The sequence below is a fragment of the Neomonachus schauinslandi genome, chromosome 5 (assembly GCF_002201575.2).
Source record: "Neomonachus schauinslandi chromosome 5, ASM220157v2, whole genome shotgun sequence".
NCBI classification, from domain to species: domain Eukaryota; kingdom Metazoa; phylum Chordata; class Mammalia; order Carnivora; family Phocidae; genus Neomonachus; species Neomonachus schauinslandi.
Genome location: NC_058407.1, coordinates 149,475,447 through 149,495,398, shown reverse-complemented (window position 1 = coordinate 149,495,398; position 19,952 = coordinate 149,475,447). Strand labels below are relative to the sequence as shown.

Here is a 19,952-nt window from a genome sequence, read left to right as displayed (position 1 = left end):
ATTTAGGTGACACCAGCCTGATGCACGCATGATAAAGCTCTCCATCCACTTCTCATCTAACACCGTGGGTCCGGAAGTGTGGACCCCAGACCCACATCCTCAGCATCACCCGGGAACTTGTTAGAAATGCAGATCCTGGGGCTCATCCCAGCCCTGCTGATTCAGGAGATCTGGGGGCGGACCAAGCCATCTGTGATTTCACAACCCCCCAGGGGAGGCTGGTGCCCAGGGATGTGTGCAAGCCACTGGTCTCATGGTTTTAGCAATTACCGATGGTCATTGTCAGGGTCCATTATTTTATTAGGGGTTCCAAAATTGCTACTTTCTAGTTTTGTCATTTCTTTTACATTTGTTAACTGAAATTGTTCCAAGTAGAGGGAGTGCTCTTTCACAACAGTTAAAAGTGAGGTTGCGAGAGGGATGCTCCTGGGATAATGTCCCACGCAAAACCCGTAAGAGTTTAAAACTGCAGGAAATGTGTTTTTTTTTTTTTTTAAGATTTTATTTATTTATTTGACAGAGAGAGACACAGCGAGAGAGGGAACACAGCAGGGGGAATGGGAGAGGGAGAAGCAGGCTTCCTGTGGAGCAGAGAGCCCGATGCGGGGCTCCATCCCAGGACCCTGGGATCATGACCTGAGCCGAAGGCAGACGCTTAATGACTGAGCCACCCAGGCGCCCCGGAAATGTGGTTGTTAAACTCAAGTTCGTGGGCAGTTCCTTATTTCACTTCTTTGAGTGATAAAGTGATTATTCAGGTTTAGGGAATAACTTGCTCATTTCTCCACCTTCTTAAAAATGCGCTATTAGGGGCATCTGGGTGACTCAGTCAGTTAAGTGTCTGCCTTCGGCTCAGGTCATGATCCCAGGGTCGTTGGATCGAGCCCCACGTCAGGCTCCTTGCTCAGCGGGGAGCCTGCTTCTCTCTCTCCCTCGGCCCCTTTCCCCTGCTCATGTTCTCTCTCTCAAATAAAGAAATAAAATCTTTTTTTTTAAATGCGCTATTAGAGGGGGACCTGGGTGGCACGGTCGGTTAAGCGGGCAACTCTTGATTTTGGCTCAGGTCGTGGTCTAATCAAGCCCTGAGTCCGCCTCTGTACTCAGCGGGGAGTTGGAGCCTGCTTGCGATTCTCTCCGTCTCCTTCTGCTGCTCCCCCTGCTTGTGCTCACTCTCTCTCTCTCAAATAAATAAATAAATCTTAAAAAAAAACCATGAGCGGGGCGCCTGGGTGGCTCAGTTGGTTAGGCGACTGCCTTCGGCTCAGGTCATGATCCTGGAGTCCCGGGATCGAGTCCCACATCGGGCTCCCTGCTCGGCAGGGACTCTGCTTCTCCCTCTGACCCTCCTCCCTCTCATGCTCTCTGTCTCTCATTCTCTCTCTCTCTCAAATAAATAAATAAAATCTTTGAAAAAAAAAAAAGAATCTCTAAAAAAAATAAATAAATAAAATTAAAAAAAAAATAAAAAAAACCATGAGCTACTAGATCAGGACTCTTGGAAGAAATAACCTCCCCCTCTGAGCATATCAGTTTCTGGCTTTTCTTACTGTTATTTTCACCCCTGAAAGAGAAAAGTGGCTGTATTTGGCCTTGTAAAGTCTGCATCTCAGGAGTTGGCTGCCCGTTCATGGGAGGTGGGGCTACCCCATCTCCATGGGATTTGGGGTCCAAGCGTGGGCATTACCTTGGTGAGTTCAAAGGAGTTGTGAATTCTTCTCTGCTGAAGTAGGGGTAGCAACCACACAGTATGTCCTGGTAGCCATCCATCCTAACTCAGCCTGCGCCTCAGTTCCTGGGGGCATAGCAGCAGTGGGTGGGGGGAGACATGGGGCAGGTGGGAGGAGCCGGCTGACCAAATCAGAGCCTGGTGTCTCAGCACCTGCCTCGTGGACACATCTAGACAGGGGGACGAAGACTGTCTCAGATGGGCTCCTCATGTTGAGAGGACGTTTAAGGACTTGAAATTTTACATAAAGACTTTTCTCTGCCAATTGTTTAGTGACCTTGAGGAACGATTTATATCAGGAAGGCCGCATCAATGTTTTGCTTCCTCTCTGCTCATCGTGACCAGTTTTCAAGAGAATGTCTGGGTTGCCCAGCATCTTACATGGACGACCTTTGAAATTTATGTTAATCATCATGCCTCATGGGTTTAACATCCTCCTCTTTCCATTTTTTTTAAAGATTTTATTTATTTGAGTGAGAGAGAATGAGAGAGAGAGAGAGAGCACGAGAGGGGGGAGGGTCAGAGGGAGAAGCAGACTCCCCGCTGAGCAGGGAGCTCGATGTGGGGCTCGATCCTGTGACTCCAGGATCATGACCTGAGCTGAAGGCAGATGCTTAGCCAACTGAGCCACCCAGGTGCCCCCTTCTTTCCATTCTTATAGTTCTTTTTCTTTTTCTTTTTTTTTAAGATTTTATTTATTTGAGAGAGAGAGAGAGCACGTGCACAAGTGGGGGGAGGGGCAGAAGGAGAGGGAGAAGCAGACTCCCTGCTGAGCAGGGAGCCCAATGCGATGCAGGGCTCAGTCCCAGGACCCCGAGATCATGACCTCAGCTGAAGACAGATGCTTAACTGACTGAGCCACCCAGGCCCCCCTTACAGTTATCTTTCTTACCAATGTTCAAACTCACCTGTATTGGACCAGATAGAACCATAGTTTAATATTTTAGTGTATAGTGTTCGAGACTTTTTTTTTTTTTAAGATTTTATTTATTTATTTATTTGACAGAGAGAGACATAGCGAGAGAAGGAACACAAGAAGGGGGAGTGGGAGAGGGAGAAGCAGGCTTCCCGTGGAGCAGGGAGCCCGATGCGGGGCTCGATTCCAGGACCCTGGGATCATGACCTGAGCCGAAGGCAGACGCTTAACAACTGAGCCACCCAGGCGCCCCTAGACTTTTTTTTTTTAAGTCATCTCTACACCCAACATGGGGCTCGAACTCACAACCCCAAGGGCAAGAGTTACATGCTCACTGACTGAGCCAGCGAGGCACCCCAGTTTTCTAGACTTTTAAAAATGTATATACATACATATAAAATTACAAGAAAGGTTCTGTTATAAATATTTCAATCAGCTTTATTGAGGTACAAGCTACATACAGTAAAACTCATCAGTTTTTTTAAAAATTCACTGGCTTTTAAGTGTACAGCCCCGTGGGTTTTGACAAATGTGTACAGTTGTGTAACCACCATAATCAGAATTTAGAACATTTCATCACCGTGAAGGTTCCTTGGTGCCTCTCAGCAGTCAGGTCCCCTCCCTGCCCCTACTGATCTGCTTTCTGTCATGATGGTTTTGCCTTTTCTAGACTTGCGTATCAGTGAAACAATAGAGCCTTTGGGGTCTGGCTTCTTTGGTTAAGCACAATGCTTTTGAGATTTGTCTATTTTTTTCCCTGAGTATTCTATTTATACGTAATTTTAACTTAGGAATACATTATAAGTATCTGTGTGTGATCAACGGTCACCTATGGTATGATTCCATTTATACGAAATGTCTAGAAAAGAGGAACCTATAGAGACAGAGAGTAGATTAGTGGGTGCCAGGGGTTGGGGTTGGAATGATGGCAGACCAGCACAAGGGAACTCTTCTGGGGTGTTGGGAACGTTCCAAATTTTATCGTAGAGATAGATGCACAACTCGGTAAATTTGCTAAAAGTCATTGGATTGAACATTTACAAACGAGGGAATTTTATGGCATGTAAACGACCCTTTAACAAACATGTTAAAAGGGATAAATTCTGGCATAAAGAAAAGTCCACACCCTGAATATTCAGGGGAATTACCCCATTCTAATGCATGGATATCCCAGTTAAGGCATTACTGAAGACCATTTGAGGGATTGCAGATTTGCTGTTCCACAGAGCATTGCAACCCACATTGTGGTGCATCTGTTAGCCCTTGTCCATTTTCTTAGGCTAAATTCCTAGAAATGCAGTTGCATTTAAGCATCTGCCTTTGGCTCAGGTCATGATCTCAGGGTCCTGGGATCAGGTCGGGTCAGGCTTCCTGCTCACTGGGGAGTCTGCTTGTCCCTCTCCCTGTGCCCCTCCCCCCTGCTTGTGCTCTATCTCTATATCTCTCAAATAAATAAGTACAATGTTAGAAAAAAAGAAATGCAATTGCAGGTCAAGCATTTGCATAGATTTTAATGTTTTCTGTCCATAAGTGTGGTGTGTGCAGAGGCCTCCTCCCTACAACTCTTGACGACACTGGATATTAGCAATAGTTTTTTTTTTTTTTTTTTAAAGATTTTATTTATTTTTTAGAGAGCAAGCGAGAGAGAAACAGCATGAGAGGGGAGAGGGTCAGAGGGAGAAGCAGGCTCCCCGCTGAGCCGGGAGCCCGATGTGGGACTCGATCCCAGGACCCTGGGATCATGACCTGAGCCGAAGGCAGACGCTTAACCATCTGAGCCACCCAGGCGCCCTAGCAATAGTTTTCATCTCATCCAAGCTGATAGGGGAAAATCAATATCTCATTGCTTTAACTCATTTACTAGTGAGGTTGAGCATCTTTTTCTCATGTGTATTGGCTATTTGAAGGTCTTTATAAAAAAATAAATAACTATTTTTGTTGATCATAAATTTAACAAAAATTATAAAACTACAGATATGATAAAAATAGTTAATTGAAAGTATATCCCTGTTCATAATAGCATTACTCACAATAGCTAAAACACGGACACAACTCAGGTACCTATCAACAAATGGAGGGATAAGCAAAATGCGGTATATACATACAATGGGAATATTATTCAGCCTTGAAGAGGAAGGCGATTCTGACACATTTGACAGCATGAATGAATCTTGAGGACATGATGCTAAGTGAACAAGGTAGTCACAAAAAGACAAATATGGTATGATTCTGCTTGTATGGGTATTTAGAGTAGTCAGGTTCATAGAGACAGAAAGTAGATTGTGGGCGCCAGGGGTTGGGGGAAGGGGAGTGGGGAGTTAGTGTTTAATGGGGACAGAGTTTCAGTTCTGTAGGACATAAAAAGTTCTCAAGGTGAATGGTGGTGACAGTTGCACAGCATATGAATGTACCTAATGCCATTGAATTATAAACTTAAAAATGGTTGATAGCAAAATTTGTTACGTATATTTTACTGCGATTAAAAAAATTGGGGGACAAAATGATAGAAAGTCAAAATCCCTAGGGGCACCTGGGTGGCTCAGTCAGTTATGCGTCCAGCTCTTGATTTCTGCTCAGGTCATGATCTCAGGGTCATGAGATCGAGCCCTGTTTCGGGCTCTGCACTCAGTAGGGAGTCTGCTTGGTATCCTCTCCCTCTCTTCTCTCTCCCTCTCCCCCCACCCCCGCTCATGCTCGCTCTCTCTCTCTCAAAAAAAAAAAAAAAAAGGAAGTAAAAATCCCCTCATAAGTGTACTCAAAAGTGAGTATTTCTCCAATTTTTTGCCTATATTATTCTAAATATTTTAAAATAAAAATGGGGTATTATACTTACTGTTTACATTCTCCCCTCTATTTTTTTTTAAACTTTCTTAACCTATAAGTCACATACTATACGCTTCACTCATTTAAATCGTACCGTTCAACGGTTTTCACATATTCACAAAGCTGTGTATCCACAGCTACAATAAATTCTAGAACATTTCCATTACTCCCAAAAAGAAGCCCTGTACCTTTCTCAGCTGTCACTCCTCAGCCTCTGGCGACCACTAATCTACTTTAATCTCTGTGGATCTGCCTCTTCTGGACATTTTATGTAAATGGGATCATACAGTATGTGGCCTTTTGTGACTGGATTCTTTCATTTGGCATAATTTTATTGAGATTCATCCACGTGGTAGCGTGTATCAGTACTTTGTTCCTTTTTCGGGCTGAATAATATTCCATTGTATGGATAGACCACACTTTATGTATTCATTCCATCTGTTCCATGGGCGCTTTGGTGACTTCCACATTTTAGCCATTGTGAGTAACGCTTCTGTGAACATTCGCTGCAAGTTTTTGTGGGGATGTGTATTTTCATTTCTCTTGGGTTTGTGCCTAGGAGTGGAATTGTTGGATCACATGATAACTCTATGTTTAACTATTTGAAGAACGCTCCTCTTTTATTTTTACAATAAACAGTAAGCCTTGGCTATCTTCCTATGTCAACACATGTAGATCTTACTCTTGCTTCGTAACCCCTGGATAGCATTTCGTTGTATCAAAAAACCATGGTTTACGTCTCCAGCACCATGATGGTGGAACATAGGCAATGAATGCAGATCCTTTTCTGAGGGGCTTTGGATTGTTTCCATTCTTTGACCATGTAAACAATACTGCAGGGAATATCCTCGCACTTTGTGGAATGTTTCTGCAGATGGCGTTCCTAGGCATGGTAGGTGAGGGATTCGTCTGTCTTTAGGACTCAGTTCTGGCTGGATTCTGATGCTGTCCCTTTTTTCCACAGGGAACCAACCAGGCACCATGGCACAGAAGGGCCAGCTCAGTGACGATGAGAAGTTCCTTTTTGTGGACAAAAACTTCGTCAACAGCCCGGTGGCCCAGGCTGACTGGGCTGCCAAGAAGCTGGTTTGGGTCCCTTCGGAGAAGCAAGGCTTTGAGGCAGCCAGCATCAAGGAGGAAAAAGGGGATGAGGTGATTGTCGAGCTGGTGGAGAATGGCAAGAAGGTCACGGTTGGCAAAGATGACATCCAGAAGATGAACCCACCCAAATTCTCCAAGGTGGAAGACATGGCGGAGCTGACGTGCCTCAACGAAGCCTCTGTGCTACATAACCTGAGGGAGAGATACTTCTCAGGACTCATCTACGTGAGTATCTGGGGGAACAGTCCGTCACTTCTTCCAAGCCTCCTCCACCCCTGAGGGAAGGAAGAGCTTTTGAGATGTGTTTGGGATACAGGTTGAGGGGGCGGGTCACATGGTGAGGTAGAATCATTGCCTTGGGTTCACACCTAGTTCTGTGACATCGAACAAACTCTTTGACCTACTGAAGCCTCAGTGTTCCTATTTGTGAAATGGGAATAACCACCCTCCCCCACATAAAGGAGGTGTAAAGATGCTATGTGATCGCCTATGCAGAGCACCAAGGTGCCTGGCAGATGCTCAGCAGACTTCACTGAAGTCGTGGGGGGATGATGTGACTCGGGGTGCGCAGGTTCCTTGTGGGTTCGGACCAACTCCCAGAGCAAGAGGGACACAGGTGACCCCCTGGTATCAAGCTGCTGGGCAGGGGGTCCTGCAGTTCAGCCTTTCTCTATTTGCCTCTCAGAAAGGGTGTGCTAGTCCTTTGGGTGAATTACCTAATTTCTCTGAAATTTCATTTCCTTCTCTGTGAAATGAGCAAGAGATTAACACCAACCTCACAGAGTGGGTTACTCTCAAAAGAAAGCACTTGGCACACCTCTGGCCACATGGTCAGCTCTCAGGATGCTCGCTGTTACCACTGGTTATGTCGTTGTTACGGCCCTTTTTTCTCGGATCCTTTGCAAACTTGTGAAAACGGTCCTCCCCTTCCATCATTAAGCCCTCTGGCTCTCCCCTTCCATGTTGCCACGTGAAAATTACAAAAAAAACACACCAAAAAACAAAAAAAGACTTGTCCTCTATAAAAGTGCTCTGCAGATTTTTTTTCCTAATTAGGAAAATAAGTCACGTTTATTACAGAAGATTTGGCAAATTCAGGAAAGCACAGCAAAGGCAAAAAATCATTCCTCCCCCAGAGGTAACAGCTGATAAAACGGTGCATTCTTGAGCTCTTGCTTGGTGAGAATGGTACGTGTTTATGTATTTACAAGCCTGCACACATAGGTTAGCCTGCTCGCTCTTTTTTTCCATCTGTGAGTCAATGCTGAGCATTCGCACATTTCCATTATAACCCCAAAAGTATCTTCTTGGGAGCTATTGTAATCTATCCCATAGATGTGTCATAACTGATTATCCATTCTCCATATGGATAGTTCAGAGGGGCTAACAGTAGCTTTTTTTTTTCTTTTTAAAGATTTTATTTATTTATTTGCCAGAGAGAGAGAGAGAGAGAGAGAGCACACAAGCAGGGGGAACGGCAGGCTCCCCGCTGAGCAAGGAGCCCAGTGCGGGGCTCGATCCCAGGACCCTGGGATCATGACCTGAGCCGAAGGCAGACGCTTAACCGACTGAGCCACCCAGCATCCCAACGGTAGCTTTTTTTAAGAGCCAAGAGGGAACAGAGGAGCAACCTGGAATTATCAAATACCTCCTCTCACCCCTGTTGTGTGCCTTGACATATCTTATCTCATTTAATCAACACAACGCCCACGGAATAAGTATGCTTGTACCATTTTACAGGTGAGCAAGCTGATCTCAGAGTGCTAAAGCCTATCCTTAACTTCCCTAACTCTTCAGGGAAAGTCTCCTTTGTCCGAGCCACTCCTTGTATGGAAATATTATCAACTTGGAGCTGTTGGTACAGGATGGGCAATTCTAAGGAGGCCAGCCTTCAGGGAGCTGGGGGTGGGGGATGGAACTCTTCCGGGCCTCCCACCTCAGATGTGTCCTCTCCCTCGGAGAGGTTAAGGACGGGCCTGTGTATAAATCTCACCTGCTGTCCTCTGACATAGCATTTGAGCCCAAAATACAAATCAGAAAAAAAAAAAAAAGAAGAAGAAGGGCTTATGAAGGTCCCAAGACCCAGAATATTTAATCTGACAGCAGATTAAAAAATGAATCAAAGTTTCAAATTCCTGCTATGCTTCTCTGGACAGATTAGATGAAAAGCCTTTCAGCCTTGTGACCGCATGCCTACTCCTAACTGTTCCTTTCTGGTCAGTTTAATCACTTAAATAGAAGCCGTTGTCCATGATGGAGGAGATAAAGAAGGAGGTGGGGGAGGGGGAGCAAAGCACGGGACAGCAAGAGGCACAGGTGGGGGGCAGGTGATGCCGAGGTAGCCAGGGTGCCCGACTTCGCCTTTGATAATGAAGAGGACTTTCCCCTCCATTCTGCAAAGTACACCTCAGATGAAGACCCTTGTCCTCTTGGTTCTAGAAGAGTCTATGGAAGCCATTGGGTCCTGTGTCCTTATCCTCAAGATGCAGGTTCTTTCCTTACCTGTTCATGGCACACGCATGTGACTCTGAGTCCTCGTCCACACATCTGCCCTTCTGGACTCTGGGTTCTCTCTGCCGGGAGCTTAGCACGACCACTCAGCAGTTGGCTCTTTGCTTACTCTTTGGCTGGGGGATGGGACAAGAGGTTCAGGCAGAGGAAGCTCAATAAAGTGTGAGCCTTGCCTGTAGTGGATACTGTCCTAAGTCCTTCCCGGCCCGTTTTGTCCTTTCCATCACCGGTGAGAGCAAAGCTGACCTCCCACCCCGCACGTGACCTGTCCGAGAGAGAGCTGACGTGACTTGCCTGGGAAGGGACCCGGGTCAGACTCTGGCCTGTCCGGTAGAATGCTCTAGGCTCTCCTGCTTCCATCTCTGGGGGATGCTGAGAGTTACAACGCCCAGCCCTTGCCCTGAGGCTGCTTTCTAATGAAGGGGAGGGAGATAAGACACACTTGAGCCAGATGCGAATAAAGGACCTAGATTCTAAGATGATGAACGGATGGAGAAGATGTGGTATGTCCATCATTTCAGGCTTAAGAGAGGAAATCCTGCTATTGGTGACCACATGGCTAAAGCCGGGGGACATGATACTGAGTGAAATAAGGCAGTCATAGAAGGATGAACAATCCGGGTTCCACCCACAGGAGGCATTGAAAATCGTCAGGCTCAGAATCAGAGCGTGGAAGGGTGGCTGGCTCGGGGAGAGGGAAATGGGAAGGTGTTCTCCAACAGGTACAGAGTTTCAGTCCTGCAGATGAGTATGTTCTAGAGAACTGTGGCTGAAGTTAACAATGCTGTATGGTACACTTAAAAATTGGTCAAGAGGGTGGACCACAGTTGTGTTGAGTGTTCTTACAAAAAAAAAATTTTTTTTTTCTCCCTAAAACGTGTTCCATACTCCGTTCCCGTAAATGGGCACTAAGGAGTTTGTCAGCCTCCAGGGATTTAAGGACACGTTTGGGCATATGTACATTTTTTTCTGGGCAGGGGTCTCCGCTTTCATTAGACCCTCAAAGGAGCCTCGTTACCCCCACAATAGTGATGGTAGCTGCTGTTCATTTAAAATTCACCGTGTTACGCGTTCATACCAAGATACTGTTATGGCGACTACTGTTCTTTTCTTTATACACTATTTTGTAGTCTCATGTTTGCAGATAAACTGGGGCTTAGGAAACTTACACAACTTGATGAGAAATAGCTGGGTCTTGAACCCGGGAAGGCTGGCCCCGGGTCGACTGCTTTGAGCTGCTACTCATGTAATCCTTCCAACGGTTCTATGAACAGAGGCTATTACCCCATTTCAGAGACCAGGGCACTGAGGCTCAGCTGTGCTCAGTCCTATTGCTGGAAGTGGGCAGAGCTGGGACCCAGGCAAGGTTTGTCTGCCTCCAGGGCTGGAGGGATTGACTACCCCTGTTGTCTCCCAGATCCTGGGGCTGAGTATTGTTGCTTGTTGATCACTACACCTACTTTTTCTTCATACCTGGCCCACTTCACTCATCTCTAACCTGCTTGATCCCTGTCAACAGTGGGACTTTCCACTCCTGTGCCAAGGCCCTGGGTTTGGGAACATGATCCAGAGCCAAGGTGGATGGACTCTCCCATTCCCGGCCCAAATTCCCTACCTGCGAGCCCCAAAGGATATTTTCCTGGTTCTGGTTTCACTGTTCTGGGAAGACCAGCGGGCTAAGGAGAGGCCTTCCTTCCAAACTCGAGCAGTGATGTTGTTTTCATCCTGGGCCCTTGGCCCAGGGACCTGAAGGAGTATCTGCCCCGGGATGCTGAGAGCAGGCTATGATCAGAGGCCTCCTGAGTGCCTGAGGGTCCTGGAGGGTGGAAAAAAAATACAATAACTGCCCCGGGTCTCAGAAGGTAGAAAGAAAACACAGAGGGAAGCTCCCCGTTACTGAGCCCTGTGACCCCACTGTTTAGATCTTTCAAATGGTTATTGCTTCAAAGAAGCTTTCTAATAACACAAGGCTATCTGTGCAAAGACCACAAGAAAATATTTAAAGATAAAAAGCATACGTCATGTCTTGTGGCTTCTTCTTATGTTTATTGTTAACTATCTATCTGGCCATGGGGCACCTGGGTGCTTCAGTCAGTTAAGCATCGGCCTTTGGCTCAGGTCATGATTCCGGAGTCTCAGGATCAAGCCCCATATCAGGCTCCCTGCTCAGCAGGGAGTCTGCGTCTCCCTCTGCCCTCACCCCGCTTGTGCTCTCTCTCTCACTCTCTCAAATAAATAAATAAATAAATCTTAAAAAAAAAAAAACTATTTGGCCAGATTTAAAATGTTATTTTTTATTTATTTATTTTTAAAGATTTTATTTATTTTTATTTGAGAGAGAGAGAATGAGAAAGAGGGAGTACATGAGATGGGGGAGGGTCAGAGGGAGAAGCAGACTCCCCGCCGAGCAGGGAGCCCGATGTGGGACTCGATCCCAGGACTCCAGGATCATGACCTGAGCCGAAGGCAGTCACTTAACCAACTGAGCCACCCAGGCGCCCTAAAATGTTATTTTGAATACGTAATATAGGCAAATATTAAACAGTATATCAGGATATTCACAATTTTCCCTTTCATCCCCATTCCTCGTCTTCCAGTTCCCTTCCCTAGAGAAACCTCGAGGATGTTTCTTACATAGGCTTCCAGAAATATTTTATACCTATACAGGCAAATATGTGCAAATTTGTATATGTATGCATGTATGTATATGTATAAATGTACTCTTTTTTTAAAAAAGATTTTATTTATTTGAGAGAGAGAGAGTAAAGCGAGAGAGAGAGAGAGCGAGCACGAGCCGGGGGTGAGGGGCAGACGGAGAGGGAGAGGCAGACTCTCCGATGAGCAGGAAGCCCGATGCCGGGCTCAATCCCAGGACCCTGGGATCATGACCTGAGCTGAAGGCAGATGCTTACCCACCTGAGCCACCCAGGTGCCCCCCACGCCATCATTTTATAGATGGGGAAGAAGAGGCTCCAGGCTTTGGCCACTCACACAAATCCCGCAGGTGATGGAGGAGGGCCAAGCTAAGGTTCTGCCCTGGGCCGTGTGACTTAAAGCCTGCATTTCTTCCACCTTCCCCTCCTGGTTCTTGTTTCTGCCAGAGGAGGAGGCCGTGGGAGCAGTCTCCTGCTCAGGGCTCTGTGGCTGACCATATAAAGTGTCAGGGAAAAGCTAGAGTCACTTCCTAATACGGTCACAAGAGGGAAACCCTGGGCCTGTGGCTGGGACCTGCTGATGGCATGGGGCCCTGAGATGTTGGCTGGGACACAGCAGGCGGGGATATTGAAACCTCTGAACTTGACCGGCTGGAGAGGGGCTTGTGTGGGGGACAGGGGGGCAGAAACACCACCAACTGCAGTGTGGGGACTGGGTCTGGTGAAATGAACCGAGGTTAAACAGCAGACCTAAAGCCTGCAGATTCTGAAGCCCAGCCACCCTGCGTGGGGTGTGCTCCTGCCGACCCAGCTCTTCCTCTCGGGTTGTTGTGCCTCAGAAAGATGGGCTGAACTGAGCGGAGATTCAGATCTGCCTGGAAGCTTGGGTTAAGTAAGGGCTTGCTTGGGGGCTTTGCACCAGGAGCTGTCCGAGGCAGACAGGAGCAAAGTGATACTTCTCCTATTCATTGGATTCAGCAAGCATTTACTGAGTGTCTGCCTTGTGCGGCTGTGTGCTGGGCTGGCAATACCAGGGAGGGGGTGGGCAGCTTGCAGTCCAGGAGGTGTCATTTAGGATGAGCCCTGGAAGAAGAGATGGAAATGGCTCTGGGAAGATGGAGGGGAGACATAGAAGGTTCCAAGCTGGCAAGGTTTCTGTCATCATGAAGTAAAGGGAGCAGGGTATAGTCACCCAACATTTATCGAGCACCTCCCGTATACCACGCACTCTGTTAAATGCTTCACGAGCATTCTCTTACAGCAAGCCTGTGAAGGATCTACTGTTACACATCTTTGTTTTGCAGCTGAGGAAAACAGGCTCAGAGAGGTTAAGAGACTTGCCCAGGGTCACACAGCCAGGAAGTAGCAGAATGGGGGTTCACACCAAGTCTGCAGTACTCGATTCTGTACCCTAAACCACTGCCCTTTACTGCCTCCAGGTCAAGGGCTTGGTGAGAGGGTGGTTTGGGCTGTAAATGACACCCACATTCTAACAAGGGCCTGGCTGTTGGCAGGGGGCACAGCCCAGGGGCATCTGGAAGTGGAGTTAGGACCTGAAGAAGAGGTAGGACTTGGCTGACCATTCAAACGACTGATCGTTATCTGGGCACTTACTCTATGGGAGGCCCCATGCTAGGGACCAGGACACAGATGAACGGGACACAGAGCCCCTGCCCTTGGTCACAAGGTCAGCAAACCTCTCCTGAGCACCTACCGTGTGCCAGCCCAGTGCCAAGCCCCAGGTCACAGAGAGGAAGGCATTGCGGCCCCTGTTCCAGGGAATCTTTGTAATTAACATACCCCTCAGGCATTCATTGGGCAAGCACATAGTGAGCACCTGCTGTATGCCAAGGCCTATGTACGGACTGGAGAGGAGGAAGAGGGTGCTCCAGCGCAGCACGAGGGGGCTGGACGATCAGATGGGGGAGGGGGGCATCCGGGCCGACAGTGGACCCATCAGGCCGAGTGCGGGTCCTGGCCCCTGCCTGCCTCTGCAGGAGCCTCCTCCTTCATCCTTGCTTGTCTCCTCCTTTATGATCCAGACATACCAAACTGCTTGCCGTTCACCCGCATGCGTGTACTCGCCCTGCTGCCTTCCGTGCCTTTGCGACCTCCTGAGCAGGCTAACACCTCCTTGTCTGTTAGGATTCAGGGCAGGGCGTACCTCCCCACTGGCAGTTTCCCTGACCGCCCCCCAGTGTGGATTAGGGCCCTCTCTTCCTTGCTCCCCTTCATTCCCTGGGCTGCTTCCTGGGCCTAGGGACATTATTTTTAAATGTCCTTGTCCCCTCTCTGATCTGTGGGTTCTTGGAGGGCAGGGGGCCACCACTGATTTATTTATCTCCAGCATCTAGCACAGACCTGTTATACAGTAGGTGCTCAACAAATGGCTGATGGTCTGTGTTGACCTCATTCCTGCCTTTTTAGGGAAATGCTAATAGGCCACGAAGCAGGCCCTCCCTCCAATCCCCCTAGAAGGGACGAAAGGAAGAGCAGATGGCCCATCTCTGGGTGACACTCAGGGGGCAAAGTAAACACCAGAGAGGTTAGATTATTCCCTCCCACCAGAGGGAGATTATTCCCTCCTCCCCCCGCCAATCCTGTCCCTTTTGAAGAATCCTGTCCCCCTCTCACCCAGGCCCATCACACACCATTGTCCCTTAGCAGACTGAGCCCTGGGGGAGACGCTCCTCCTCCAATCAGCCGCAGGCATGGCTGAAATCCCTTTGCGGGCAGGACGTTGTGCTCTTTGTTTTCTTTAACCCCAGAGCCTTGCACGGTGTCTGGGACATACACACTGAATGAATGAGGGACTGAATGAACAAATGATGCATTGTTTTTCTTTCTGTAGGTCGGGCAGAGTTAGGACAGCCTCATGGGCGGTGCTTAGGCTTGGCAGTGGGCCGAGCTGGGCTTGGTGCCGCTAAGGTCTTGCTTTGTGACTTTGGTCAAGTTGCTTAACCTCTCTGGTGTTTACTTTGCCCCCTGAGTGTCACCCAGAGATGGGCCATCTGCTCTTCCTTTCGTCCCTTCTAGGGGGATTGGAGGGAGGGCCTGCTTCGTGGCCTATTAGAGCTGCAGGCAGTACTGATGCTATTGTTTGGGAAAAGCAATCCCTGTGGGACAGGATGGAGCCTGTCCCCTGAGCTGTGACCTCAGCCCAGGGAACAGCCAACGTCTAGGAAAAGACAGCCGGAGCAAGGAGAGTGCCTCGAATGTGTGCTCATGGTGGGGTTTGCCGAGCGCCCCCACGCCCTTTCCCTGGTCTGATTATTTCTAGATGCTTCTATGCCCTTGGTGGGAGCAGGACAACTTTTTTTTTTATTTATTTTTATTTTTTTGAGAGAGAGAGAATGAGAGACAGAGAGCATGAGAGGGAGGAGGGTCAGAGGGAGAAGCAGACTCCCTGCCGAGCAGGGAGCCCGATGCGGGACTCAATCCAGGGACTCCAGGATCATGACCTGAGCCGAAGGCAGTCGCTTAACCAACTGAGCCACCCAGGCGCCCCCAACTTTTTTTTTTTTAATTGTGGTAAAATCCATATAACCTAGAATTCACCATCTGAGCCAGTTCCAAGGGCACAATTCGATGGCCTTTAGCACATCCACAGCGGTGTACAATCAGCAACACTATCTAGTTCCGGAAGATGTTTTTTTTTAAGATTTTATGTATGTATGTATGTATGTATGTATTTGAGAGAGAGAGGGAGAGAGGGAGAGAGAGAGAGAGAGAGCAGGGGGAGGGGCAGAGGCGAGGGAGAAGCAGACTCCCCCCTGAGCAGGGAGCCCGATGTGATGCCGGGCTCGATCCCAGGACCCCGAGATCATGCCCTGCCCCGGGGGCATTTAGCCAACTGAGCCAGCTAGCTGTGTGAGCCAGTGACGACCTCACATGGAAGCAGGGAAATCACAGTGTGACGGTCACAGGGTAGATAAGAGGATTCAGTGAAGAGATGCCCGTGAAGGGCTTAGAGCTCAGTGCCAGGTGCACAGTAAGTACCCAGTAGACAGAGGCTCAGGGAGGTGAGTGGCGGCGTCCAAGAGAGGGGCTGGGGTCTGAACCCCGACTGTCAGAAAGCACACAGCTCTAAGAGAGAACATAGGTGGCCCAGAAACCCAGGGGTTTCCTCCTCTTCCCCCATACCCAGCCTATCCGCGATGCCCCAGTGTTCCCATCAGGACTCTGAGCCTCAGTTTCCCCATCTCTAAAATGGCCATATGAATGCATCTAACAGTTTTGCCGTGAGGATGTAGTGAAAAAAATGCACCCAGAGGTGCTCAGTACGTGTTTAAATGCAGGCGGTGATGGGCGTTGCTGGGCCCGGACCCCGGGGGAACCAGACGTCCGAGCTCTCCTCAAGGCTGCATGCGGCAAGTAAGCTTGGCTTCTCTCTTTGGCAGACGTACTCTGGCCTCTTCTGTGTGGTGATCAACCCCTACAAGCAACTGCCCATCTACTCGGAGAAGATCGTGGACATGTACAAGGGCAAGAAGAGGCACGAGATGCCGCCCCACATCTACGCCATCGCCGACACGGCCTACCGGAGCATGCTGCAAGGTGAGCCGCCTGCGGGGTGGCCAGGGTGCTGCGCGGGGTTGCTGCTCCCGCCGCCTCCGGGAGCGCCCGTTCTGTCTGGGCCCCTCCTGCCCCCCGCCGGCCTGCAGTCCTCGCCAAGAATGCGGAGTTTGGCAGGCGGCGCTGGGGCCCAGGAGCCTTGTGCCTGAAAAAGGGAAAAAGCCAGCCGAACATCTGGGCTTGCGGCTGGGAGGGTGGGGGTGGGGAGCGCAGACGGCTTGGGAAAATACGGGCATGGGCCGCCCAGCCTCTCTGCTGCCTCCGGGCCCGGCCTGCCATCTGCAGGATAGTGCGGTGCCCTCCCCACCTCCCGAGGGAAGGGTGTGGCCGTCAGCCCTGGGGCCCAACCTGCCAGCTCTGCGTTTTCAGCCCTGGGGGTGGTGTGAGAGGTCTTCTCCTCTCCAGCCTCAGTTTCCCCATCTGTAAAAAGGGAGTGATAGGGTCCACCTTGCAGCTTGTGGAGATTCTCATGCAGCCTTGTCCAAACTCAAGACCTTTGCATATGCCCTCCATGTTTGTGTATTACTATTATTAGTGTTGTTATTACTATCATTAATGAACTTTTAATTGAGGTAAAATATACATATAGTAGAGGGGGTAAAGTGCACAAACTTAGTGTCCAGCCTAAAATTAACTTTGGCATATGTCTGCAGTCATAGAGCCACCACTCAGACCAAGATGTGAAATATTTCCAGAAAGTTCCCTCATGCCTCTTCCCAGTCAATACCTCCTCTATACCCCCCAGAAGTAACTGCTATTCTGACTTCTGTCACCATCAGTTTTGCCTGCTTTTAAACTTCATAAAATTGATGTCCTTATATTACTTACTTGATATTTTTCTCATGAGCTCTCTCCCCCGCAATCTAGTTCAGACTGAATAAAAAAGAGCAGTATACTAGATTAGCTAAGAGCATGGATTCTAGAACAGGGGTGCCTGTGTTTAAATCCCAGCTCTGCCACTCACCAGCTGTGTGACCTTGAGCAAGCTACTTAGCCTCTCTGTGCTCTGCTTCCTCATCTGCAAGAGAGGATTATAATAACTGTGACCTACCCGTAGGGCTGATGTGAAGATTAAATGTACGATTGCATAGTGCTCAGAACAGTGTCTGATACTTGGTCAAAACTCATGAAGTGTAAACGATTATCATCATCATGCACGAAACCAGATGTTACTTACGCCAGCTATGTTTGTTTCTTTTTTTTTTTAGAGATTTTATTTATTTATTTATTTATTTGAGAGAGGGGGGGAGGGGAGAGAGCGAGTGAGTGGAGAGAGGAACAGAGGGAGAGGGACAAGGAGACTCTGTGCAGAGCGTGGAGACCGATGCAGGGCTCAACCCCACGACCCTGAGATCATGACCTGAGTTGAAATCAAGAGTCAGTCACTTAACCGACTGAGCCACCCAGGCACCTCTGTTATGTTTTTTTCTAATGCACATTGAAGAGAATATACAACTATTAAAATTGAAACCATTAATCTTAGTGGCACCTAAAATCACTTCGCCGTGCTTTGTGGTATATGGAATTAGGGTATGTCCTGTGCTCAGTGTGGTGCCTGGTGTGCCAGAAGCTTGAACAATAGAAATTTGCCTTGGCAGGGCCTCTTCTCGGCCTCTACCTGAATAGCACTTTGGGTCACAGCACATACCTCCTTTCACAAGAACACACGTTTTCTTTTTTTTAATCATCAGCACAGTTCTGTGAGATAGGGTCAGTGTTATTGCCTACACTTTATGACAGAGACAACCAAGTCTCTCAAAGGGCCTGGAAACCCAGGCCATGACCAAGTGGGGCTTCTCCCAGGAATGCAAGGCTGGTTCAAGATTCAAAAATCAGTCAATATAATAGCCTAAAGAAGAAAAACCACACGATCATATCAATGGATACAGAAAAAGCGTTTGACAAAATTCAAAATCTGTTCATGATAAAATCGCTCAGAAAACTAGGAGAAGGAGGGAATTTCATCAACTGATACAAGGCATCTACAAAAAAACCCTACATTTAACATCATACTTAATAGTGACAGTTTGAAAGCTTGCCCCATAAGATGGGTAACAAGGTAAGGATGTCCGCTCTCACCACCCCTAATGAACATTGTACTAGAAGTTTTAACCAGTGTAATAAGACAAGAAAAAGAAATTGGGGCATCTCTAAGTTGTAAGCTTCACCTGTTCAACTGCCTTGGTCCTCTCTCAGGAAATCCCTTTGCCTCAAAACAGTTGAACGCTTGCTTTCCTCCTCATGTGTTTTGGGTGCATTGTAAAAAGAGCAGTACCCATCACAGTGTCACTGATCTTTGGGGAAGGGTGAGAGGATTTTCTTTCCTGTAAATGGATCTGGTCTTGAGACACAGGAGTTCTCCCGTCCTTACACTTGGGAGAGGGCAACGGAAAAGGACTTGGCAGTCCTAAAGCTGTATATAATTTTATGTGACTATGAGGTGTGGGACTAGTCCTAAGGTTATGAACCAGCAGCTGGTAGGCTGCATCCAGCCTTCAGATAAGTTTGGTTTGGGCCACACAGTTTTAAGGATACTTGAAGTAGTTGTCAACTTTTAACAATTGGGAAATTATACATAAAAACTGTATGTATTTTTATAGGGGCATGAGTTTTCCAGTTCCCCAGTCCTTACCTGGCCTGGGGCACTCGTTTGTGTTAACAGCCTGGCCCTTGTGTTTGACTTTGCAAACTCTGAAATAGCTACCTCCAAGAGTGTCCTGAGTCAGGAATTGAGAACTCAGTTCTGGAAATGCCTGAGGGCAGGGATCCAGGTGTGTCCAGCCTAGAAGGGCTCAGTAGAAGTGGCCCCAAGTTACTGACAGAATTACCCAAACCCCACGGGTATGACCCAAGCTGGATCATTGCAGACATGGGACTGCCATTACCTTCAAAGACCAGCAGATGGAGCCTTATAGAAAGGGCAATGGAGATGAAATCTCAGGTTGTGAAGGATGGCTCCTGGAGTTAGATATGTGTCTTTGTTTATAAAAAAAAAAAAATTCTTTGTGGTCTCCCTTGATGGAGAAGTTTACAGTGATGGTTCACACACCTTCTTAAGGAAGCTGAACATCACAAAGTTATAGTATTCATGTCGTTTGGGTTGCTTTTAGTTGCACAAAAATATAGCATACCATATAGCAATTAAAGTGGCTTAAACAATAGGAGTTTATTATTTCACATAACAAGAAGTGCAGGTTGGTGATTTCAGGGTTAGTTAATTCAGCAGCTCAAAAACAGACCTCTTTGGGGTTTTCTTGGCTTCTTCCTCATGGTCACAAGATGGCAGCCATAGCTCCAGACGTCATGTCCTCATGCTATCATGTCCAAAAGCCTGAAGGAAGTGGGATGTTAGGTTCTTTTCCTATGTCTCTTTTTTATCAGGGAGAAAAACCTTTTCCAGAAACTCCTCAGCAGGCATCCCCTTATGTCTCATTGGCTAAAACCTGGTTACATGCCAACCTCTAAACCAATGGTTGACAGAGGACTGGGACGGTAGTAATTGTTTGTAATTATGTCTCATTGGCTAAACCTTTGGTCACATGCCAACCTCTAAACCAGTGGTTGGCAGAGGGCTGGAATGTTAGTAATTGTTTGTAATTATGTCTCATTGGCTAAACCTTTGGTCACATGCCAACCTCTAAACCAA

The 19,952-nt window shown here is 47.8% G+C and overlaps 1 protein-coding gene across 3 annotated transcripts in view; it reads left to right on the top strand.

The window, feature by feature from the left end:
- The window catches only part of MYH11 (myosin heavy chain 11), a 115,191-nt gene that overhangs the window by 10,299 nt on the left and 84,940 nt on the right, over positions 1-19,952 (top strand). For all 3 annotated transcript variants that reach the window (XM_021698304.2, XM_044915630.1, XM_044915631.1), the window contains exons 2-3: positions 6,430-6,791; positions 16,132-16,288. In XM_021698304.2, coding sequence (XP_021553979.1) covers positions 6,447-6,791; positions 16,132-16,288 — 502 coding nt within the window. In that variant the 5' untranslated portion in view covers positions 6,430-6,446. The remainder of the gene's footprint in view (positions 1-6,429; positions 6,792-16,131; positions 16,289-19,952) is intronic.